Consider the following 25,886-nt stretch of genomic DNA (forward strand, 5'->3'; position numbering starts at 1 on the left):
GGCTGAAGTGCCCTGGAGTGCAGTAGCAGTATGGCAGAAGTGAAGGGCTTGGGTGACTAATGCCCAGCACCATTTTGTTCTAACTAGGCTGTAGTTGGGTTTAGCACATTTTTTAGTTGCCTTTCCTACTATGAAGCAATGGACTGTGGTTACTACCCCATGAGATGGCATTTCAAAGCAAAGCATGCAGCATTTTATTTTATTCTGTAGCCATTATGATGGTCTAAGGAAATATTACCTGAAACTGATTTTCCTTGCACAGAAAACATAATGCTGCTCTACGATGCCTATGTGCACTGGGATTCTCTCTCTATGCCTCAGCATTGCACTTTAAATATGGGATGCAATTTGAATTAGTAAAAGTATCATATTTTAACAATCAGTATGAGGTTTGTGCTAGGGATTTTTAATTGTATGGTTTCTAATATTGTATTTTATTGATCAATTTTATATGTCCTATTACCTATTGTATATTGTTTTTCTATGCCCTATTCTGATTGTGCCAAAAAAGATTTTGAAATGAACCAACACCAGTTTGGTACGCAGGTATATGGAATACATTCTGCAGCATCCTTCTAGAGGGGCTGAGTCCCTATATTCGCTGAGGGCTATCAAACAAACCTTATCTTCCTTCTGTGAGGAATGCCACTTTGTTGGACAGGGTACACTTTCCTTCTGTAAGAGGAGAGTCCCTTACACTCAATGTTGAAATGGAAAAGACCCTTATATGGTGATGGACCTGTACACCTGTCATGAGTACCCCCAAATACAATGATGTCTGGATACCTGGTGCTGTTTTTTTTGTCATGAGCAAACACGATGCAGGCCTCAATGATTGCAGTCTTTTTGGACCAGATGGTGCACCCAAGGTGCCTACCCTCACAGTAGTGAAAGGCTAATATGTTAACCAGAGTTAAGCAGCATGAGCTTGGTGGTGGCAGCATATTGTGAAGTGTTCAGTAGAAGTGGACATGCCTTCTTACCTTGGTCATTGGAGTGAGGCCTACATTCACACTCAAGTAAAGTTCTATGCTGTATTTTTGAATTTGCCTTGGCCTACCTCAGGTTAGCCGGTAGTGCTGTGCAGTGCATGTGTGTTATATGTATGCGCTGGGTGTATCAGTGCCTGTAAATGGTACAATGTATGAAAGATGTAGTGCTGTGCACTGCATGTGTGTTACAACCATGAACTGTGTGTATGTGTGCCCGTGAATGGTACATTACATGGAAGATTCTTTTTGAGAGACGCAGGGCTGACTGGTGGAGCATGATGAGGTAGAGGAATCCCCCAGACAGATTTGCGGATAGCTCTGTGGGACACACTGAAGGAAGGGCGAAAACAGAATGTCTCTTCAGCATACTTCAAAGGGTGTGCTTTGATTAAGAGAGAAGTTAATGACCAGGGGCCTGGGCACATCTCAGGAAGGAGATGTGGCCGATAAGAGAATCATAAAGATTAGGGCTGGGGGCCTGAGGTAACATTTCGATACACATCATCGTGGCTGACATCCAGGTGTGAACCTCTAGTCACTCCATGGCCTGTGTTGTGTAGCTTTCAGATTCGGAGCTGCTCCTACTCTGAAAAACCGCTTTCTGGAGTAAGGGCAGGGCTGTGGTTATGGCACTTCAAATTTCAAAAGGAAGCAGACCTCCCTATGAAAACTTCAAAGACTCAGACCCTGAATCACATTTGGTATCTGGAAATGTACTATAGGAAGGGGAGCTTATGGTCCCAAAATTGCCAACTGTCAAGCAGCTTCCAGTCAGGCAGTGACAAGTGGGGAACGCTGCATGACTTCTGATTGTGACTGGGACTGGAGGCTAAGCGCTGCCAGTCTCCCAAATGGGCAAGGGGGACTCAATCAGGGAACCTAAGACCACCTGTCCCAGGAACACCACTGGCTGCCTGCTTGCCAAGACCATTGTGCCTTTTGAGGAAGAGGAGATTGCTAGAAGGAGCATGGTTCAGTGGGAGACGCTGATGATTGACTCTCTGAAGTGAGGTGTGAGGAGATGTCTTCTGCACTGATTAGGTTGTAGCCCAGGGACAGAGGGAAGTTGGCAACCCCGTCTGATAGGCGGGGCTGCTGTAAAGATTACTTCCATGACAATTGCTCAGTAGCCCGTGTGTAGAGTAAAGTTGGCAACCATATGTATCAGGTGGGGCCCCCTTAAAGATTATTTCCATCAGATTGGGTTGTTGCCCTTGTGTAAAGTAAGGACAGTGACTCCCATATGTCAGGTGGGGCCACTGGAACAAAGGCAATGAGCGTGGCCCAGCCGAGATCACCCTTGAGAAGAAGAGATGCTGTGTTAACCTGAGCAGACCTAGCCCCAACTTAAGATCTGCACCAGGAGCCTAGAATTCTGCCCCCCACCTGTGGGAAGGATCCAAGCTGGCATCTGAGTAGCGTGAAGACGACCAGTCGATGGCCTCTCTGGACTGCGTGTGAGGAAATCAAGGACATCCAACCACTGCCCCTACAGGACCACATGTGCGGTACTCAACAGTGATAGCCGCTGTGAGAGAGGTGCTCTCAAAGACTCAGGACTAGCAGGTCTTACTGGTATTGGTAAGGCTGATTAACAGGCCAGAAAGCCCTGGGGAACTTGCCTGCCATATAGTGCTTCTGCGCTGGAACACTTTTGAATTTAATTAGAGTCAGAGTGGAGCTCCTGAGACTCAAACTACTGGTGGGGCTTAACCTAAATTAAGTTAGCACTGATCATGCTATGGCACTCTCGCTGAGACACGGTGAGCACACAATCTATTATTAAAAATTGTCTACATCTAGATAATTATCACAAAATTGTCTGGCTTCAGTATGTGAAGACAATCTTTGCTGAAATTGGGCATAGGGAACTGTCTGTGGAGGTGTTATTCTGAGCAACTTAATAAAGATTTGGACTTACCTCCATGCGTCCGTCTTTACTACAATATTTGGCGACGATCCATAGGCTGCTGTGACTGGGACAGCAAGACGCCTCCACCCTGCTGATATTCATCTTCACAGTCAGTGGGTGCAAGATTTTTCTGGATGTCTCTTCTATAATCCTTCCTGAGGGAGTTGGCTATTGTTTTGTAGTCCTGCGATGGTGAGTTCGAGCCTTGGTACTCCCCATGTGCTTTCTTGAGCCAAGTCCAGGAGTCCTTATTGCCAGCGCTACAGCATGTCCTTTACCTGAACTGTGTGCTCTTCCTCTATCTTAGCCTTGCTAGCTAACGTTTGGGGCATCGCTCGTGGGCTGTGAGGTCTGACTCTTCGCAGATAAGGAAGTGTAGAGGCAACTTTTTCGCTGAACTGGTGCCTACTGTGCTTCAGAATTGGGGTCTGGAAGGTGCATGGGACTTTCTACAAGCACAATCTAATCTCAGCAACGCATTGCTTTCCTTCAGACTCCCTCAGAATCACGCTGCCTGCCCTCTTCTTTCACTTCCACCGCAGGTCTGGAGTCACCCTGGTGGAGTCAATTGTGGGGTAGTACTAAGTGCTTCTTCCGCAGTGGGGTGGAGGCATTCTGGTGTCACGATTCAATTGACACTCCAGCTCGCATTTTAGCATTAGCTTAGGGAGGCCTTGATCTTTGGTCTCCTCAGCGGGGAGCGTATCTGCAGTGGTGTTCTCTCTCTGGGCTATACTTTTCCCAGCCCTCGTATCTGCAAGTGTTTTCCAGCATACACTTGCCGATTTCACCTCATATCTCTCACTAAGTTGGGTAACCCAGAGCTGTACACGGAACCCAATCTGCTGACAGGTGGGAGTTTCCTGCGATCCTTCCTGTCCCATTTGACTCCGCCTACATCTGTTTTCATTTGCATAAGCTCCATTTTTATTGGCGTCTTTTCCCTCAATGCATCAATGTCCACATCAGCGCCTCAGCGCGTCAAACAGGCATATTGAGGATTTCCTTCTGGATTTAGTTTTTCTCCTCACAGCCTGGGTGCCACTTTTACTTCAGTTTGCATTCACATAACTCCCCTTGCGTGGTTCCTTCCGATCTCCATCACAGGAAACTCTCTTTGGGGGAGTGACTGACTTCCCATTACAGTGTTATAGAAAGAGGACTTCGCATATATGCGCCTATTGGTTAATATTACATGTTTTCTGTATTTGTTTTCCCATTGCAGTGTCACAGAGAGAGGACTTTGTGATTAGTTAATTTTGGCTAACAACCATGAGCTTTCCCTCCAAGAGTTGTCTCTCCTGTATTATGTTACAGTGACAGAGTGCAATTTTCTAATTATTCTGTTTTTCTTTCAGGTACAGTGCTTGTTGTATTGTTTTTATTGCTCTTGGTCTGTTTTTAGTAACTGTGGGAACCTTTGGTTATATTCTCATTAGGCGTTTGCTTCCTCACTATAGCTGCAGCAAGCATGAGTCAACCACCAACTTTTCTGAACGACTTAGGCGAGCCAGACATACTATGGCGTAGGTGGCTTGAGATTTTTAAATCATATCTGATAGCTATAGTGGGTGTGAATTTTTTCATCGATTAGGAAGCAGCATATTCTGCTTCACAACTTGGGTATTTAAGGGAGGAAGGAGTATGAAGACATTACTGGAAGATATGTGGATGAAGAGTTGGGGGGAGAAGCTGGTATAGATGTGTATGATTACACTTTAAGAAAACTGGAGGCACACTTTAAAGAGAAAATTAACGTAGTTTAGAGAGGCACAAATTCTTCAAAAGGGAACAAAGGAAGGATGAGAGAGTAGCTGCATATGTGGCTGTTTTAAGAGGAATTTCAGCTACTTGCGACTTTGGACCACTTAGGAGTCCCTTATTAGGGACCAAATTTTCAGGGGCACTAATGATCAGAAAATACAGGAGGAGCTCCTCACTAGAAACTCTGATTTGACTGAAGCTATCAGTATTGCCAAGGGAATAGAACACACTGCATTATGGATCGGGGAAATGAAAAAGGTGTCAGGGGTTATCAAGGAGCGAGAAGAAGTTAAAACTCTAGTAAGTGAAGATGCAGTTTGTAAGATTAGTGAGAAAAATAAAGATACTCCCCGTAATAAGTTGGAAAATGTTTGTTGCTATAGGTGTGGTAACCACAACCATTTAGCAAACAATTTCAAATGCCCTGCGAGAAATGTGGTATGCAGAAAATGTAACAAAAGGGGCCATTTTGTCAAAGTGTGTAATGCAAGAAATTAAAAGTACACCTTATAAATGAGTCTGAGCATAAATTTGATCAGAGCAAAAATTACATTTTTCAGATTAAACAAGATGAAGTAGAAGAATCTGTAAAATATCCAACATGCAAAATAACTGTTGATGCTGTCAGTATTTCTGTGTTCGCTGATTCATGTTCTCCGTACACATTAATAGAGAAGAAATTGTATGAGGAGAAGATTAGTACTCCTTATCTAGTTGTAGAAACTGCTGACATCCAACCTGGAGGGTACAACAAGAACCCATCCGGTTAGTAGACATGGTAAGAATGCGTATATCCTTCAAGAGAAAACGCACATAAGGAGAAGTGTACATCACTAAGAAAGGCTCAAGCCTGTTAGGTTGGAAACACTAAAAAGAACAGGGCATCATACTCGATCCAAACAAAATAGATCAAGTGTTGCTAGTAGAACCTACAGAGGTAAGCCGTGATGTCAGCAAGGAATTCCCAGAGGTGTTTTCGGATCAGTTGGGCAAATAAAAAAAAATACATGCACAAGATCATACTCAAAGAAGGTGCCATCCTTGTAGTGCACAAGACGAGGGCGATACCACTCCTCATGAGGAAACCATTAAAGAAGGAGTTGCAAAAGCTTGTAAGGCAAGGTATAATAGAAGAAATTGAAAGCTCAGATTGGTTGGCGCCCATTGCTCTTACCATGAAGGACAATGGGAAGAACATTCGGTTATGTGTGGACTTGAGGGACCTCAAAGCCAACATCTCGGTGGACAGGCACCCTCTACCCAGGCTACATGAGATGCTGAGCACCGTTCTCAATGCCAAGTACATCAGTGTTCCAGACTTATCTTCGGCATATCATCAAGTCTCCTTACATCCAGACTTACAAATGTTGACTTCTTTCACCACGCCATTTAGCAATTATAAATTTCTGAGACTCACATCTGCAGCTGTAGCATTCCAGAGAATTATGCAGCACATACTAAGGGAATGTGTGAAGACCTTGTGCTTTCAAGAGGACATACACATGTATGGGTCCAGTGAAAGTGAACACAATCTCAATCTTAGAAAGGTTCTATGCATGTTGAAGGAAAGGGTTAACCAACAAGAGAGGGCGATCGCAGTAGCCCGTTATGTTACAGGCCAATCTCTTTATTAAATTCAGTAGTTAAAGTGGTGGGGGGTGTAATTCTTAACAGGTTATCCACTTGGGCTAAAGATAATAACATCCTTTCACCCATACAATACGGGTTCAGACCAGGCCACTCGACCATTACGCAGTGTTTGAACCTATACCTTATCCTAAGCAAGTACACACTGGCGAGACAAGGCACTGTCTACATGGCATTTATGGACCTGTCGTCCGCTTTTGACTGTGTAGACAGAAGCCTATTATGGGCTACTTTGCTGAGAATGGGTGTAGAGAGGAACCTTGTCAACTTCCTCGCTGATCTGCATACAGATACAAGAGCGAACGTCCGTTACTCCCAAGACCTTAATGTAACGGACGAATTTAAATTAAACCGGGGTGTCCGCCAAGGCTGCATCTTGGCCCCATTTTTATTCAACCTGTATATTAACAAACTGGAGGAATTCCTTCTAAACGTAGAAGCAGATTACCCCTTAGTTGAGCGCAAAGGGGTACCTGTATTACTCTACGCCGACGATGCTGTTCTTATTTCTAGAACAGCAATCGGTCTCCAGAAACTATTAAACTCCTTCTACAAATTCATGGAGTTACGTGGCTTAAACATAAATAATTCCAAGTCCTACGTTATGAAAGCAGGGAAGGGTGTCCCAAAAACTGTCTATTTTAGTATAAACGGGGAGAAAATTCCATCAACCAACTCCTTCTCTTACCTCGGGGTCCTGTTAGACCACAAGTTATCATGGGGCCCAGCAATCTCTAAGAAGAAGGGTGAAACAACAAGGGTCAATGCGGCCATCCTTGGCTTTGCAAAAAAAATCGGCAATTGCCCGACGGCCGCATTGCTTAAACTGTACCAGGCAAAAAGCGTTGCTGTTGCCTGCTATGGGAGTGAGCTCTGGGGCTATCGTAAGATTAAAGACCTAGAGGTTACAGAAAATAACTTCCTAAAAAAGATCCTGAGACTGCCCAGGGGCATTGGGAACTACTCGGTACACGAGGAGCTGGGGATCCCCTTCTTAGGCGACAGAATAGCAGTAAGCCCTGTCATATGCTGGCTGAACTGCTGGCTGAACAACGACATCCCATTAACACATGCCCTACTGAAAGAAGCCTTACAGCTAGATGGGAGGTTTAAAGTACCATGGGTGAAGTACATAAAGGACAGCCTAACGGCAATTGAGCGACAGGATCTGTTCCATGCCCCAAACTCAATCACAAAATCTGACGTGAGCTTGGTTAAGAATGCTATATTACTGTTAAGATGTACCGACAGAGAAGAGGTCGAGATACAGAAGGTCAGTGTTAGGAAACACCTATTATTAAAAACATGCTTGCAAATGGAACCTTACCTGACTTGGCCGATGTCCAGTTATGAACGGTTTCTGTTAACAAGGTTCCGCTTTGACCTCTATCACCTTCTATTGGCAGTCCCAAGTGGGGCTCAACGGGGCGAAGTGTTGCCAGCTTGTGGCTGCGACGGAAAGTCTCCTCAAGACCTGGCACACTTCCTTTTTATCTGCCCCTACTACTCCACCCCACGGAAATTTTACCTTAAACCGTGCCTTAAAAAATTGAGTTTCACACAAATTAAACCTGCACTTTATTACTTACAACTACTGAATAGCGATTGCACTTTATTTGTATGTAACTTTTTTTAAAAAGCCATTTGCTTTAGGAAAAGCATGGATGGCTAACCACGATGCTAAAATTTTAGGTGCTTTTTAAGATTTCAGCTATTTATATTTTTAACCATATACTTCCCATGCTCATACTGTTTGTTATATTGTACTGTATACTGTGTCATTATTTGTCATCTGAAATGAATTGTTTGTAATGTTTTAAATGTGTGCTTATAAATTGTACTTTTATGATTGTAAAACCTACAATCGAATAAAGATTTTGAAATGAAATGAAAAAACAAGAGAAGCAAGTGCAAGCTGGATGGCACGTCAGTGGACTATTAGGGGCACACCATTTCAGAGGAAGGAATAAAACCCCAAACAGTCTTAGTAGAATCAGTAGTCAAAGCCCCCAGACCCACATCCAAAGAAGAAATAAAGCCACTTCTATGGTTGGCAAAGTACATGGCCAAATTTGTAAAAAACCTCTCAGTTCTTACCCAACTCCTCAGGAACTTGCTAAAGAAGGATATAACATTCGGTTGGGATGGTGAACATGATGCTGCATTTGAGGAAATGAAATTATCTATTGCGCATGCACCCTCATTGGAAATTTCAATGCGGCGAGGGAGAGCATCCTTACCACCAATGCCAGCAATAAGTGCATAGGAGCTACGCTCTCCCAGATCATAAACAACCAAGAAAAAATTGTTGCATTTGCCTCCAGGACCCTTACTGGGGCTGAGATAATTTACTCCACAGTAGAGAAGAAGGCTCTTGCTTGTTATAGGGCCAACACCCACTTTAAATTGTACTTGTGGGGCCTACCATTTGAGCCTGCAAAATGATCACATACCCCTACTTTACTTTTTGCAAAAAAGGAAATGGAGAACACCACTCCTCGCATAGCTAAGTGGGTTTTATGACTCCAAACTTTCAATTACAGAATAACATATGTGCCTGGTGCTACGAACAGTGCTGCAGATTACTTGTCTAGAACACCTGTGGCTAAGAAGGAGGAAGGTTGTTACCTCATTGAGGATGCCATTTTGGAGATCAGTGTGCCCGCAGTTTTACAAGATCAGTGGGAGTCCAGTACAGAGCAAGATCAAGAGCTCAAGGCAGTCAGGGACTTTATAATCAAGGGGTGGCCAAACAGATGTAGGGACCTATCAGAGGAACTACAGTGCTTTTGGAATGTAAGGGAGGAACTATCCTTGAAGGGAGATATCTTATTGAAATGAGGAAAGATAGTACTACCTAAAGGCTTACGAGAGCAAATATTAAATTTAGCACAGGAAAGGCATTTGGGGAGGAGTCTGAGTAAGGCCAGGCTAAGATCCAATTACTGGTTTTCCTATATGGATCACCTTATGGAAGAGAAGGTCAGGGGCTGTCAGGCTTGTAGCCTAAGTGACAAAACTAAGAGCCTTAGCTGTTGCCCCCTTATTCCTGTTGAGGTACCCACTATTCCTTGGAACAAATTGGGTCTTGACATAGCGGGACCTATACAGGCCATGGGTCCACACGGAAGGTACTTAATAGTTCTCATTGACTATTTCTCACATTAGATCTCCCATAAGTTTGTCAGCACGATCATCACAAAGTCCCATAAATGTTCCTTGATCGAGTATTCTGCAGGGAGGGTATTCCTGAAACCATCATTACAGACAATGGGGTGCAAGAAATGAAAGGTTTTCTCTCGTGTTCACACGCCTCTATATTGCCCCAAGGCCAATGGCAAAGTAGAAAGAGCAAACAGAATGTTAAAAGAGTCCATTCAATTAGCTGTGGCTTCAGGGAAACCTATAGAGAGTATGGTGAGGGACATGTTATGGTATTACCACACTACTCCTCATTTCACAACAGAATGTCCCCGTTCGAGATGTTGAGAGGGAGAAAAGCGGGATCTTAACTTTCTCCCAGTTGGCTGTTCAAGAACAAGGATGACACAGAGGAGGTAGGAAACAGAGTGGTTAGGCCACAAAAGATGTACAAAGACAGATACAACAGGAAGTGGGGCATGATAAGCAAGGACTAGAAAATTGGACAGTGAGTCCTTGAAAAGAAGCCCCAGGGGTTGAGCAACCAATGTGACGAATTCAACGATCCAGAAGAAATAAAGCAAGTCCAAAACAATGTAGTGGTGCAAAAAAAATGGTAAAATGTGGAGCATGGATAGAATTGCCAGCTGTCCCTCAAATTTGATACCCTCTGAGGAAGAGGTGGAGGAACAAGAAGTACCTCAGGGCTGCACAGAACAAGAAGATAGAATGAACAGACCTGTTGGCCCACCTACATGGCAAAAAGATTTTGTAATGTCATGGTTTTCAGTGTCACTGCTACATTATGTTTGCCAGTTTTGGGAGTTGTATTTTCTATATACCACTTTGGTCATCTTTCACTCTCCTCTCCATTCTCACTCTTTCCTCTCTTTTTCTTTTTCATCTTCTTTCTCTTCTTCTTCTTCGTCTTTCCTTTGGGAGGTAGATGTGCTATAATCCCTGTCTTGGTTTCTCCCTCTGACTTTCCCCCCTCCCACTCTTCCTCTTAGTTTCTCTCTTAGAATCTTGAGTGGGAGGCAATTTAGAATGTAAGAGCTGTTCCCTCAGTGAGGTGCTTGTACACTGACTTGAGGAGGCGTTATTCTGAGCAACTTAAAAAAGATTTGGACTTACCTCCATGCGTCCGTCTTTACTACAATACCCGCACCACTACATTGTGCTGTAACACTTAAATGGGAAACAGTAGGAAATATGACGCTGGTGGCAGTGCCAAAAATCATAATGCATTATACTATTTTTCCAATAATTAAGACAGCAGGAGTGTTGGAGCAGTTTCATTTATTTGTTTTTGTTGTAACACTCCTTGGTAAATTGAACCTATCTCTAAGTGCTCAGAAAAAGCAGTTCACGGATGAAAGAGATCACAAGAAAACACCTATACAGATTTGCATAAAGTGGTGGCCACAATAGGTTTTATGCAGCAAGTATGATCTGTGGATCTTAGAATTCCAAACCTGAGGAACCATTAAAGATAAAAAATACTTTGTAGGGCAGTCCTAGCTATATGACTCGTGACTGGGCAAATCTTGATGGCTGAAGTTAACAGTCTTAGAATAGGCGGTTGAAAACTCAATGTTTATTAAGGCAAAGTTAACACACTCCTTTAACAGATGATCCCTATATCGCTGTCAACAAAGCATAACAAGCTACTGCCCATCATAACAGTACTGTACTTTTAAAAAGCCAAACAACACATTACATGATTCATTTATATTTACATATTTGCACTGCCATAAGTCTTACCTTTAAAGAAGTGTGCAGCAAAGCCAGCTTTGTTGATAGACCCATCAGATACAAATTTCATCCAGAGCATGTTCGAGGTGGATTTAATATCTTCCGGTTTCTCGTACCCACAAAAATGTCCAATCAAAGGGCTGTCTTCTGTGTTGCCATCTCGGACTTCAAGGAAGTCATAAGCACAATTGTCATGCCTTTCAATCTTTAAAATAATTTAAGAATATTTATTAGCAAGCCATAGTTCTGTTCAGTAAATAGCTATGTATTTTCTTAACTGTGAACAGTATACCGTAGTATTGCAAGTTACATTCAATAGCACAAGCATTAATTTTCAAAGCAAGGTATTGTGTAAGTCACCATCTGTACAGTATATTCTAAGCACATCTTGAAGGTCAATTGATTAAGCTCATGCTTAAGTCTTGCCTGACTCATAAGAAATTTGATTGTGTTTTTATTACTCTTAGACAATATTTATTTGCTTTATTATAAACCCATTTCAAACTCAAAATTAATTTCAGTTCCTCACCTTCCTTTCTGTTGCAAATCACCTGGTTCAGGATGTACGAAGTCTTAGCTAAAGAGCAAAGAGGCCACAATGTGCAGCTTGTGGCTTGGAGAATTACAAACACATCAAGAAAATCTACCTCCTACACTAATTTTGCAAGATGATTTAGTGTATGCCCATTTTGCAAGAAGGGTAAATGATAGACATAGAGGCAGACTTTTCAAAGTTCTTATCACTCCTGGTTATATGAGCTTCCTGGGGTCTATTTTGCAAGACCTTCCCCTCAGCTTCATATCATCATAATTTTGATTGCCTTTTTTCATCATCCCATGAACTGAACCTCTCTAAATTTGCTAGTCAATTTCTCAATATAGTCTACTCTTTCCTATCATATCTAATTTCAATCTTACACCCCCTCTTAACAATCAGTGCACTATCATCCAAGGAAGAAGTGACAGCCATGCAATTTTCATTGTTGTGCTGTCAATGGTAATAACCCTACCTAACATTTTCATACCAGGAATGAAATCTGGATGGATTAAATACCTCTAGGAAGGTTTATTTTCCACGGAGGACGTTAAGCTCCAGACATTCCACCGTCATTGTGCATGTACTCCTGTAGCCTAGATTTGCTTGCCAGACCTATTTGTAGTCTAAGCCTGTAACTTAGATGTAGAAGACCCTGTTCATATGCCCCAGGGAAAACTACTGATCTTATGGAATTATGTCTACCAAAGTTTGGTTAAGGCACTCAATCCAAAGTAAGTAAACAGAATTACTTTGAGCAAGACATTCTGACCCCCAATGTTGAATGGGCTTTGGGTAACCATGCACACCGATTTTCTTTTGTTGATAAACAATGATATTGATTTTATGTCAATAAATAGCCATACAAACTTCACGGTTCAGTGTCATCATACAAAAGATGCAATACATAGCTAGAATATCTCCCAGAGGAACTATGGCATACAATCATGCCTTATAGTCTGAGTCCATTATGATTCAACCATTTACCTCAAATTCTAGTGTGCTTCTGGTGGCATTCTGTGGCAGGGTAGATAGACTTTTGCCTTTAGTCCAGGCTTCTGTCCCACGCTGTTTGCGAAGGAGTGTATCAGTAGTTTCCATCCACAATGCCTCTCTTTGCCACCAACATGGACATACCCACCATGATACGATCCCCCATGGGCCCTCTAAGCCACCAGGATGCCCAGCAGGTGTCAATGTGGCACCCCAAGACCCACTTCATGGTTTGCCTGATCTGGCAAGTAACATGCAATAACGGGGCATTGCCAGACTACCTGGAAGAAATCTGCATCTGAGCAGGCGCAACGGAAACTGGTTGGGGTCAGGGATCTTACCTGCTTGAAGGAAGAATCTGGGGAGAGATCGGTTGTGTAGGGAAAGTTCTGCTGGATTAGGCGGAGGTCAGAAGAAGATAGCTGGTTCATGGGTGCCAATCCTGGGCATCCTGCCATTCGATTTCATCAAGAGAGAGTCAAATTATCCCTCCAATTTTTGTTGTAGGACCACAGTGGTCTGGGGTGTTGATTACCAGGGTACAGAATAGCTGGGAGAAGCCACAACGACCCATGCGCCAAATCAGAAGTTTGGCCTCGAGTGGATTAAATTCAGGTAGTTCTACCATGTCCACCCGGTGTCTAGAGAGAGCATGTTGCAATTGTAGGTATTTTGAAATTGAGTACCTGATAAATGAAAGTGAGTTTGCAGATGTTGAAATGTGTGGAGGTTGTGCTCTTGACAAAAATCTCCCAGAGTTGTGATACCAATTCTGTACCATTTAGTGAAGCCCTCAAGTTGTGAAGTATGGAGGAGATACCGCCCCTGCCCTGTCGGAATATAAAATGTCAGTTTCTGGTCCCATTCCATCGAGCACAGAGACAGTCGCCAGTTGTTAATGACCACCTTGGTGACGTCCAGGAACAGCAGTGGGATAGGGTTGCCATATAGCAAGCCTCTAATTTTGTCTAAGGAGAGAGCTCCATCTGGTAAGCCTGATCATTCCCTTCCCCACACAGCAAGTCATTATTTACTAAGGTATGTTCTGTGCGATAATACAGTTGTTGGTCCGCCATGCCCATGCCTCCATCGTATACCGACTGAAAGCATTAGTATTGATCCAAAGAGTTGGATGGGGTGGCCCGCCGACCAACAGGAAGCAGCAACTATTGAATGTCAGATCTTTGTACCACCAGTTGGAGATTGACTACTGTAGGCTTTGGAGGACATAGAGAACTCATGAAAGTATAATAATTTTAAAGAGAGCCTCTCTACCAAGCAGGCAAAGTAAGAGTTGCGCCCATTTATGGAGATCAGCTTTCACCTAAGCCACATGAGGGGGAAATCAATAATCCAGGTTAGAGTCTGAGTGGGCAAATTCTCAATTGGAGCTCAGAGGGAAAAAGGACAGGGTCGCCCTCCACTCAAACATATACCTACAACAAAAGACCCTGTGCAACGGGCGTCAAAACATATCAGTGACTGAAAGAATAGAACAGTCTATATGTCCTGTTACCTATTCCTGTCCTCTACAATTTATGAGGGGACAATTCACTGTACTCCGCCCAAATTTCCATTAAAAAAGGCCTATCCTCCTTGAGAGAGACACAGAACAACAAGTACTCTGACCCTTCTAGGTCAATATCAAAGATCCACACCACCAATGTTGGACTGAATTCTGCTTAGAAAAAATGTGCGAGTAACAAGTGACACCTCACGGAAGCACCACCAACGGGGTAACTGGTATGTAATTTCCAGACAAGCCCCTGTCTCATCATCGGTAGTCACTTGATTCTCAAAGAAACTTTCTTTGAGTTACCCCGTTGGTGGTGTTTCCGTGAGGTGTCACTTGTTTTGTACTGGGGTGAATGTATGACATTGTTCTACATTCTGTCCATCAACTGTGTTTTTTGCAATTTTCACCCCGAGTGTGCTGGGTATACTCAGACGTGAGTCCCAGGCTCTCCACACCACTGGAGTCAAGCTATCCAGGCTGATGAAGGCTGATAGCCGGAAACCGGTCCTTGGATGCTTGATTCCGGTCTGGGAAAGACATGGCTTGGTAGTTCGGGCTGAACTGTTCCCATGAGGCACAGGGTCAGAGCTGATTTGCATATAGCCAGTGTCTAACCCAGGGTGGTGTGGAGTGCAAAAAAACGATGGATTTAGGCCCAGATCCTTGTACTGGGGTGAATGTATGACATTGTTCTACATTCTGTCCATCAACTGTGTTTTTTGCAATTTTCACCCCGAGTGTGCTGGGTATACTCAGACGTGAGTCCCAGGCTCTCCACACCACTGGAGTCAAGCTATCCAGGCTGATGAAGGCTGATAGCCAGAATCCGGTCCTTGGATGCTTGATTCCGGTCTGGGAAAGACATGGCTTGGTAGTTCGGACTGGACTCTTCCCATGAGGCACAGGGTCAGAGCTGATTTGCATATAGCCAGTGTCTAACCCAGGGTGGTGTGGAGTACAAAAAAACAATGGATTTAGGCCCAGATCCTTGTACTGGGGTGAATGTATGGCATTGTTCTACATTCTATCCATCAACTGTGTTTTTTGCTCTTGTGTTACAACCTAATAAAATTCCCATCCCTAGTGCCTAAGAAAGTGAAAGGGTTTGCAGCGCTCAGCTTGCACTGAGTGCCTTACAAGAAGTAGGTGTGTTTCTGGCCTGCCAGGTAGTTTAAGCACTCTCTCCGCAGAGTCCATACCCACTCACCTCATCTCAGTGGGGTCCGGCTGGCTCTTGTCCAGGAAAGCAGAGCCTGCCTGGAAGCTGCTTCTCATTTCTCTGCCATTTGGAGACAATCACAGAAGCATCTTAGAGGGAGTGGCATGAATACTTATAGTAGGAGATTTCACTTTTCCGGTTAGAATTTGATTACCTTGTGCTCTCATGTTTTCGTTAACGTGTTTTTCGGAAAAATCCCTCTTTTATCCCTAAAAAAGGGAGTCTGAGGTACTACATCAAGCCTTAAATCCAGGGTACCCTTCACTCTTGTCCTCTGAGTGTGCTCTGGCTTATATCCCACTACTGCAAGTCACTGCACGTCTGCACCTCACATGTGCACAGCCTGACACCATGACCAGTGCAAGGCACTACAGGGACCCACATCAAAGGCCCTACAACTCTAAACCTCTACATGGACTCTGTGTTACATCCCAATGGTACATCCTGACAGTGACACTGTGGCAAGTGCAAAACACTACATCAACCCACAACAGAGACCCTACAACCCTAGACCTCTACATGTACTATGTGTTACATCCCACTGCATTCTGTAAATTCACAACACTGTTTACTGCCTGGACAGGCAATCACAGGAATCTGCATATTATATCCTGCATGGGCATTACCTGCATTTAATTCCTGTTAAGAGGTTGCACCAGTGAAATTTGATGCCTTGGAAATATGTTCCCGTTGCTCAATGATTTATTTATAAATAACTAAAAACAATGCCTATTCACTCTCAGAATAATTTGCATTTTTAAGAAGCTGTGCATTCTGTAAATCAAACAATTTAGTCTGATGGATTTCCACTCCTTCGGAGTGAGGGGTGATGGTCCTATTCATGGAATAATGTGGAGAAATACACCTTGAAACTGAGCTGGCAGTTCCTAAGATCACTGACTGTATCATGATGAGTTGCGCCCACTAAGCACAGAGTCCGGCAACTGGTTTCTTGTGTTTGAAATGTCTAAAGTTCACTTCATACACATGTAACTCGAGGCGATATTTGCTCACTTGTTTACAACTTGGGCAGAGTTAGCAGAGTGTGACAGTACTGTGGTGACCAGATACTTTATTTATGCGGTGCTGTGGGACCTGGGGGGGCGCAAGAGTTGTTGATGTGTACATTGTGCAGCAAGGCATGCAATACCAATACCCTAAAATGACATGAAGCCAATTTGTGAAAACTGTAACTAGTTTGGTAATGTGGTAAATGGATACCTTACTATTTTCATTGAGGCTGAAGCCCACACCTCCAAATAATTGTTTTTCACATGTTTTAATTATTATTTTATACACGTAAAGGTGGGTCTCTTCGGAAATCACCCACTGGCACAATCTGGGAAGTTGTAGGCATAGTGAGGTAGGAAACGGGATGTGAGAAATTACTGACATGTCACATGTCAGGAAGGTGGGGAAATGGCTGAGCCTTATGTTGTCCATGCTTTCATGAAAGAAGATTACAGTGACTGTGACCAGGACATGGACCAGCGGCTGCAGATCCAAAGTAATGAAGGAGGAGGGAGAAGGATAGGGGCTGCAGATTTTCCAATTAATTTGGTTGAGAATCGATGAAGCGCTATCCAAACAGATCAATAGTTTTACCTCTTACTTACCATACAGTTATCAGCAGGCATAGGCTATTACATCTGACTTTTAGCAGAGCCAGTTGAGGATGTGGGTGGAGTCAGTGGAGGAAGTGGATGGAGCCGAAGAAAAGTATGTGTGGCCTCCGACAAACATTTGAGCACCTGGACTTCATATTTTACAAATTAAGCATTGCCCCAACACCAGCAGGTACAACTACAGGGCCCCATGCTCAGGAGCGCCCCAGGAAGCAATTGTGATGTGCCCTCGAAAGGTCTCTCACCATGGGAAGTGCGTTCGCAGAGACGCCGTTGCCGGAGGCCACTAGGAGCCGGACAGATTGGCAGCATCTGCTTCAGCAATGTACAGGGCATCCTGATTTTTGATATCTCACGCAACCTAGGCCTGGTGATGCAAGCAAGCGCTCAGGCATGGCCCAAGTCCCGCAGTCTCTACAGGTGTCTGCAGCAGCTGAGGTCCAAGGCTGTGCTCGGCAAAGCAACCCGGGTCTTCAGGTCGCCATTTGGTGGCCAAAGTTGTCTGAGATTTTGAAGGCTCTCTCTAGGAGCTGGGCACCCCACTCCAGACACAGAAGGAATGTGTTGAGGGAGCTGCGCTGAGGCTCGAAGACTGCACAGCAGGCAGGATTATGACTGAGGGTCCTGTGAAGGGTGTGGTTATATGGGATATTTATTATTTTTTGGAGGACAAAGCACTAAATAATGCAAACATCTGCTAATTACATCAATGCACTAAACTCTATCTTAAGGTTTATTGTGGACAATTTAGAAAATAATATCTTCACAAACTGAAAGATGCAGGCAGACCACTGAACAGCACATTTGTATTTTAAATTGGAATGTTTCCAGTCCTAAACTGCTATTTCGGCAGTCCCATCATACTGTGGGCACAGCTGAAATACATTTTCAAAGCACACATAGGTAACTTATGACATGAGTATTCATTTTTCTGGCCATTTATAGCCATCCAAATTGAGCAGCATGCAGTGAGATCATAGGTTTCACATTTCATTAGGTGTGTTGCAATGCAAGGTCTGAAAATATGATGGGTCATTCGAAAAGACATGAGTTCGAAAAAATAACGACTTTAACATTTGTCTGGAAAATAAATGTCATTTCATGGACTTGACTTTGAGGATGTCACTCCCCAAAAATATCCCTGGGCAATTTATGTACATTTTTCAAATGAAGGCAATACCCCTTAATGTAGATTTGACCAATTACTAGGCTACTCAACTTCCTTGTTGAGGAGGGGGAATTTCCATGGTACTATTTGGGAATGTTATAAGATATGATCAGATCTTTTTTGGGAGACCAAACACACTGAGGTGAGAACTATGCGGGAGGGTGATATGACTGCTTGTATAGCAATATTAGGGATAAATGTGAGAAGTTAGCCTGGCATATGATGTCCACTAGTTCTAGTGGGCACCTTGCACCTGTCTAATCGACCCTTATTGATGGTGGTTGTAAAGTCAACCTTATAGAAAGCTATCCTAGGGGTAGCAGTGACGAGCAGTCTTCTGGCTAAGACTTCAGAGAGCGAATTAAGCAAGTTTTTTTTACCAATTATAATCCCTTGAGTACCAAATGAAAGCACACCACACAAGGTATATATCAAATATATATGTATTTATTCTAAACGGATTGGTGTCACTACAACACATGCTTTTACATCGCATGCCTTTACAACGCAGTTTTTACCACGCAGTCCATTACAACACATAATGCTTTTAGGCGCTGGATAGTGAATTATTTAATTTACTATTCCAACTCCAGTCCCCGTGGATAGCAGGGAAGGTGTTGGATAGTAAATTAAATATATTCCCTATCCTAGAGCGCCCCCCAGCGCAATGCGTTGTAATGGTTTGCGTTGTAATGGTTGCGATGTAATGGTAGTGCGTTGTAAAAAATGCGTTGTAAGTGATGTTCCCCATTCTAAACACAACCCTTAAGTTACTTTATTGGCATACGATAAGTTGCACAGTATACGTTTTGCCCTAGGGGCCTCACAAACCATATACTAAAATAGTGGTATAAGAACCATGTGAGAATTAAAAAGCAGGCCTGGGGCCTGTGGAATTGCTGTGGCCATTCTAAACAATCAAAGGTTAGGATGTAGGAGACCCACGGGAGACGTGTGCAGTGACTAAACACAGCCACGGGATACCATTGACTTTCTATGGGAAAAGAACAAGTTACTAATTTACAATTTAAGGACACTTCTAAATAAATTACAATGGAACCCTTTTGGACTTAGACACTAGAAGGGCCAATACCCTCGAGACTACCAGAGTACTTGTGTTACCTCACCCACGGAAGCCGGGTGCATAGGTCTCTTTTGGTGTCAGGTTTGGTTGTCGATTTCAATGGAGATCTGCAAAGAAGTGCTGCAGGCGACCAGAGGAAAAGTGTCCGGGTGGATCCAAGGGTGGATTGAAGATCTGTAGAACCTGAAAGCAGAAGGGACAGAGTCTGGGCCACTTGCCAGTGACCAGGGCGGCGATAGAAAGATCCCACCAGATGTTGGGTGATTTTAGGTAAGGAGGTGAAGCTTGTCTCTTCAGCCACGAGGACGAGGAGGCATTGACGACAACCAGGAGCTGGATTCCAGCTGTCCCACATGTCCCACAAAGGATCTAGTTGACTGCAGTGTTGGTATCCGGATTGGACCCAACAAGCCTTGGCAAACGCAACCCATGCAGGAAGTCGAGATGCGCTTCCGTGCAGACCAGCAAGGTCTGAGGAACTTCTCCTTTGCATGGAAGTTGGAGCAAACTTGGAGCAACTAGGAAAATAAGTTAGATTAAAAAAAAAGTCTTCAGGGGGCTCACTGGCGAACAGGCAAGGAGCCGCAAAGATGCGTCAAGCTGAAATGCAAAAGCGGGGCCCACGGGACACTCATGGAGTGGGGCCCTCTGAGCTTCAGTGCAAATGGTGCTCGGGTCTGAGGCTTTAAGCACCCTAATGCACAACTTCAAGATACCTTGTAAAGTAGGTTCAGCTTGCAAAATGCAGGATGTCCAGGAGTTCAGGTCCCACGACTTTCGTGTTGGCCACGGGTCTCATCTTTGCTGTGAGTGTAGGTCGGGGTCAGATTCTTTGGGATCCATTGGGAGCCTTGAAAATGCAGACCGGCAAAGTTGCTGTTGGTGCCTGTTTGAACAGGGTGGACACTCCTTGACCACAAGGGAGATATCTTCCGTCTTCCAATCAAAATGGAATGTTGAAGGTCCAGGATATATGTTTCAGAGTTTCATCCAGGGTAATATAAAGTCCTAGGGACTGGGTTCCTATACTTATACTAAGTTTAGGGGGTGGACTACCTTTGAGGTCCCTCCTATGGGTGGACCTGGGAAGGGGGTGGCTACACCCCTTTCCCTTTGTCCAGTTTCGCGTCAGAGCTGGGGCAGAGTGCCCCAGCAACCGGTTTTAACTGGGAAATGCATGGAGCACCTTGTGTGCCCCAGGCAGAGTCTGGAAAGCATTCACTGAATGTAGCACTCCCTGCCCCAATACACTAAAGTCTGTCTAGGCAGGTGCCAGCACCTTCCTGGACAGGAAACCTATTGTCCAGGCCTCTCCTGCCGGAGTTTCGTCCATCAGCAGGAGGGTAGACTCGTGTCTGTGGCAGCAGCATCCATTTTGTGATGCTGAGGCTCTGTTTAACTTTAACCGGGTTTACCAGTAACTACATGTCTTCTCCCTCTAGAAGGGTGGAATGCTACCCCCACCACCAGGACTGGCAAGGGGTAGTATTCCAAAGTGTTTAACACCTTACACAACATGTTTTGATAAAGCCAAACCAAAGTTAGCATTAACCGCAAGGATTATAATGCACTTAAGAGTATATGATATGGCTATATCATAGAACAGCTATAAGGAGATGGTTCCAAAAGCTGCAGAGGGGCTCAGCTCATGCTAGGGCACCCTCTCACATAAAACCAAACACTCTACCTCCAGGATTGTTGAGGTCTGCCTTAGGAGTGGCTTATATGTGTATATGTGTCTATATAGGTATATAGATATAGGTATACTATATCTAAGTAAGGGGTTATTACTCCACCTTACCCAGGCTGTGTGAACAGACCTGAAGTGTCAGTTTGGAAGGCAAACCAGGGCTGGCACAATACATGCTGCAGCCCCTGGTAGGCCTTGGGTGCACCTATGCCCTGGGTACCTAGGGTACACTATACAGGGGCTCACAAGGGTGACCCAGTAACCAATCGGGCATGTACCTAAAGTACATGGTTTCAATTTAGAGAGAGAACAGCTAGGCTGTGGGCTTGATTAGCAGGGCCACCGGCAGACTGAAGTCGAAAAACCAAACAATCACAGCAAAAAGTGGGGGTAACCATAGGAAGCAAACCCTACTCTCCTACAATAGACAGCAAGACTGATATGCTCAGGTTCATTAGGATCCAGTACTCAGAGAGTCTAATATTGGCCAGAATGGATATGGCTTAGGATCACTTTGGTCTGTGGTTTAGAAATGTGGAGATGGGACTGGACAAGTGCATAACTATGAATACATTGGTTATTGGGCATGGGGGAAGGCCAAAGCAATTGGAAAAATACATGTTCCTCGGTAAAATGTTTACCTTGTTCATGAAAAATTAGAAGAGTCTAACCATAATCATAAAGATTGTGGATTGTTATTTGGTTATTGTGCAGCGGAGACTCCCACATGTGAAACTTTAATTTTTCTTAAGCACACGTCTTGTGTTAATATTGTGATACCTTGTTACCTTGTACATTCTGTTTCCCATTGATGTTGAGATAATTTTTGGTAGGCATGTTCTGTTCCTCAGGTGATGTGAAAGCAATTCAAACTGTTGAAGTACTGTTTTATGTTTTCTAACAAGAAGGTCCAGATTCTTTTTATTTCCATTATGTACTAGTAACGCAGACATCTGCAAAATACATAAATTCACTACACTCTATCTTAAGGTTTATCGTGGACAATTTAGAAAATAATATTACACAAACTGAAAGATGTAGGCAGACAACTGAACAGCACATTTGTATTTTATATTGGAATGTTTCCAGTCCTAAATTGCTATTTCGGCAGTCCCGTCATACGGTGGACACAACTGAAATACATTTTCAAAGCACACCTAGGTGACATGAGTATTCATTTTTCTGGCCATCTATAGCCATCCAACTTGAGCAGCATGCAGTAAGATCATCGAGTTCACATTTCGTTAGGTGTGTTGCAGTGCTAAGTCTGAAAATATCATGGGTCATTTGAAAAGACAAGAGTCTGAAAAAAGAATGATGTTTTTAACATTTGTCTGGAAAATAAATGTCACTTCATGGACTTGGCTTTGAAGAAGTCACTCCCCAAAAATATCACTGAGCAATTAATGTAACATTTTCAAATGAAGGCAATACCCCTAGATGTAGATTTGACCAATTACTGGGCTATTTAACTTCCTTGTTGAGGAGGGAGAATTTCCATGGTCCTATTTGGAACTGTTATAAGATTAGATCTGAATTCTTTGGGAGACCAAACACACTGAGGTGGGGACAATGCGGGAGGTTGATATGACTCCTTGTATAGCAATATTAGTGATAAACTGTAAGAATGATATGCTCAGGTTCATTAGGGTCCAGCACTCAGTGAGCCTAATATTGGCCAGAAGGGGTATAGCTTAGGATCACTAGGGTCTGTGGTTTAGAAATGTGGAGATGGGATTGGACAGGTTCATACCTATGAAGACATTGTTTTTCAGTAAAATGTTTAACTTGTTCATGAAAAATTGGAAGCGTCTAACCATAATCGTGCAGATTATGGATTGTTGTTTAGTTATTGTGAAGCTGACACTCCCACATGTGAAACTTACATTTTTCTTAAGCACACATCTTGTGTTAATATTGTGATACCTTGTACATTCTGTTTCCCATTAATGTTGAGATTATTTTTGGTAGGCATGTTCTGTTTTGCAGGTACTGTGAAAGCAATACAAAATGTTGAAGAACTGTTTTATGTTTTGTAACAAGAAGGACCAGATTATTTTTTATTTCCATTATGTACTAGTATGCAGTAATAGTAGGAATTAGAATATTAATTTTTCTTTATATTTCGATATGTTTATTTCGAAGATGGTCTGGTATGGCTCTCAACTCCAGTTTGGTGCCACTTGTTCTATTTGATCTTTTCCTCAAACACATTTAAATTGCAGTCATAATTAGTAAACAATATTTTAAAGAAAGGCCTGGATGACAGAACACCCATATACTTATGTCTACTTGTGAAGCTCACTATCACCAGCAAGGGTATCCTGCCTCTAAGCAGGTGCGTGTGCCTAGCTCTTCCAATAGTAGGTTGGCTCATTAAACAGTCAAGTCTTCAGCTCCCTGTGAAGTTCTAGGAGAGGAGAAGGCTCTGATGTGGACTGGGAGGTCGATCGATGCTTTAGAAATGATGTAATAGAAAACCCATCATCCTCATATGGTTCTGTGTACGCATGGGATGTGTGTGAGTAGGAGTCCTGCAGAGCGGAGGTGTGTGGGTCGTTGGTGGGAGGAGATTGGACTGGTAGGGGGGCTGCATTGTGTAGTGCCTTGGATGTGTGTGTGTGAGGATTTGAATTGACTTCACATTTATGTATCAGAAACCAGTGTAGTTCTCTGAGGTGTGGTGTGATGTAAGTTTTGTGTGATGGGTTGAGGATGAGTTTAGCTGCTAAGTTCTGGATGTATTTCAGTGTGGTGGGCAGAAAAGTAGTAGGCAGATATTATTAAGTAGCTTAAAGGCACTTGCATGTTTATCAGAGTCACTTGATGGCATGAAGGAAGGCCTGCCAAATTTCAATTTAGGTTAACAACGGCTTTAAAATCAAAGACTGAAAGTAACCGAAAATAAGCTCACCTCTCAGGTAAGGATGTTACCATTGCAGTCCTTGCCATCCTTATTCCTGAAACAACATGTCCAAAGCAAGAATCCCAGTCAAGGGACTCAGAGGAAGAAGAAATTTGGAGACAGAAGTGCAAGCTTCCCACCCCTGAGATCATAATCGGTGCTGAAGATGTAAGTTTGTACCGGTCCTTAAGAATGAGGGCCACACCCCCACCCCTTCTGTCGCCATCTCGATTAGAGAAACACATTTTAAAACCTTGGGGCACGGCTAAGGAAATGGCAGTCATGTTATGATCATTCAGCCATGTTTCTGTCAGAAACAGGGCGTCCCACTCCAGACTTTCCAACAGTAGCCAAATGTCCTCAGTATGTTTTGCCAGTGCCAACAAGCCTGCTTATTCCTTGAACATGCCTACTAAAGTTCGCCACAAGCTTATTTTTGAGGAAAGCTTTTGCCAGTGTAAAAATATTGCTTTGATATTCCCTCACAGACATGGCGGCATTCACCATGATTGGAGGGACTGAAGGAAGTTACATAATATATTTTACTTTTCAGACAGGAACTGATATTTCATTAACGCCTGACAGAAGATGGAATACTCAACCCATTCCAAAGGCACAGAAAGCACATGTTCTGTTCTAAACTGAATAAGGTCTCATCATTGAGGGTCTATTGTTAAACTCCTTAGGGAGTCATGTGCAGTTGGTAATTATTTTAGGATTGCGGCATGATTTAGTATTTGTAGGTGGAAATTACATTCTAGCTGACAGTTGTAATTGTAGCTCTGCCACTGTAGAGGAGTAAAAACTATGCACTTTGCTATCAGAGCCTTTGTAATGTTACAGTAGAAATAGTGGTTAATATAATTCTGTCAAGTATACAAAATCCACCATCAGAATATCAGCCAGCATTGAAAAATGCAGCATATAACCTTCTTATTAAGAAGTACATTGTCTCATCCATCATCAAGCAATGCATAAGCTACACTACACATAAGTTCTTCATGCAGCAGTCAGTTGCTTCTTGGAGTTAAGTGACAAATTATTAAAGGTTTCTCTCCCTAATTCGTTATGAAGTGTTACATGGAATTTGATAATTTCCATGTAAAGGTATGAAGTGCAAAATTATTAATTCTGTTCTTTGTATTATAATCCTGAAGAGATGCCGTGATCTGAAGCATACCATCTTGCACAATATTGGCATCAACAAAATAACTAATATGTAAGGCTCATGAATAATAAAGTATCTGCATTATTGCAAACTGTGCCCCCACCACTTTTTTCTGCTTGTGTGAGATATCTACAAATGGATATTTAGAAGATTTTACTGTTTGGTGTCAGTTATCTTTATTTTTTGGAAGACTTTTGGAATTAATATTTGGCATAAAACCCAGCAATTCCTTACTATAATTAGACTTTTAACCAGGGTAGATATAGCATGATCTTATTCAGTGGATGTTCTGCTAATAATTGTTACAATAGCAGGCAGAAGGCAGCATTTGAACTGAGAATAATCCACCAACTTTGAGAACACATAATTGGTGGGCACTGCACTTCAAAACTTGCATAATTTCCAACCTCTGTATGAGCCCCAGATTGAGACACTCAGAGCCAGATGTAGGTCACCAAATACCGGTCGGTAACGGCCGATTTCGGCCGTTACCGACCGGTATTTGGTGATTGAGTTGTAGGGGGCCTTAAATTGACCGATTCTGGCTATTTACAGAATCGGTAAATTTACCGATTCTGTAAATTACCGAATCGGTAAATTTACCGAATCTCAAATTTGTGATGTAGGTGGCACTGAAAACAGTGCCACCGGCCCGTAAGAATTTGTTATTTACCATGACATACTATGTCATGGTAAATATTGAATTCCTGTGTACATATACATCTGTGCATGTACACCTGTGCCATGTGGCACACATACATGCCCTTAGGGC

The 25,886-nt window shown here is 43.1% G+C and overlaps 1 protein-coding gene across 1 annotated transcript in view; it reads right to left on the reverse strand.

Moving 5' to 3' along the window:
- Positions 1-25,886, reverse strand: part of TLL2 (tolloid like 2) — a 2,097,051-nt gene that overhangs the window by 496,460 nt on the left and 1,574,705 nt on the right. Inside the window, exon 13 of the mRNA XM_086922321.1 lies at positions 11,221-11,416. Within this exon, the coding sequence (XP_086778447.1) occupies positions 11,221-11,416 (196 nt within the window). The remainder of the gene's footprint in view (positions 1-11,220; positions 11,417-25,886) is intronic.

The sequence above is a fragment of the Lissotriton vulgaris genome, chromosome 5 (genome assembly GCF_964263255.1).
Source record: "Lissotriton vulgaris chromosome 5, aLisVul1.2, whole genome shotgun sequence".
NCBI lineage: Eukaryota > Metazoa > Chordata > Amphibia > Caudata > Salamandridae > Lissotriton > Lissotriton vulgaris.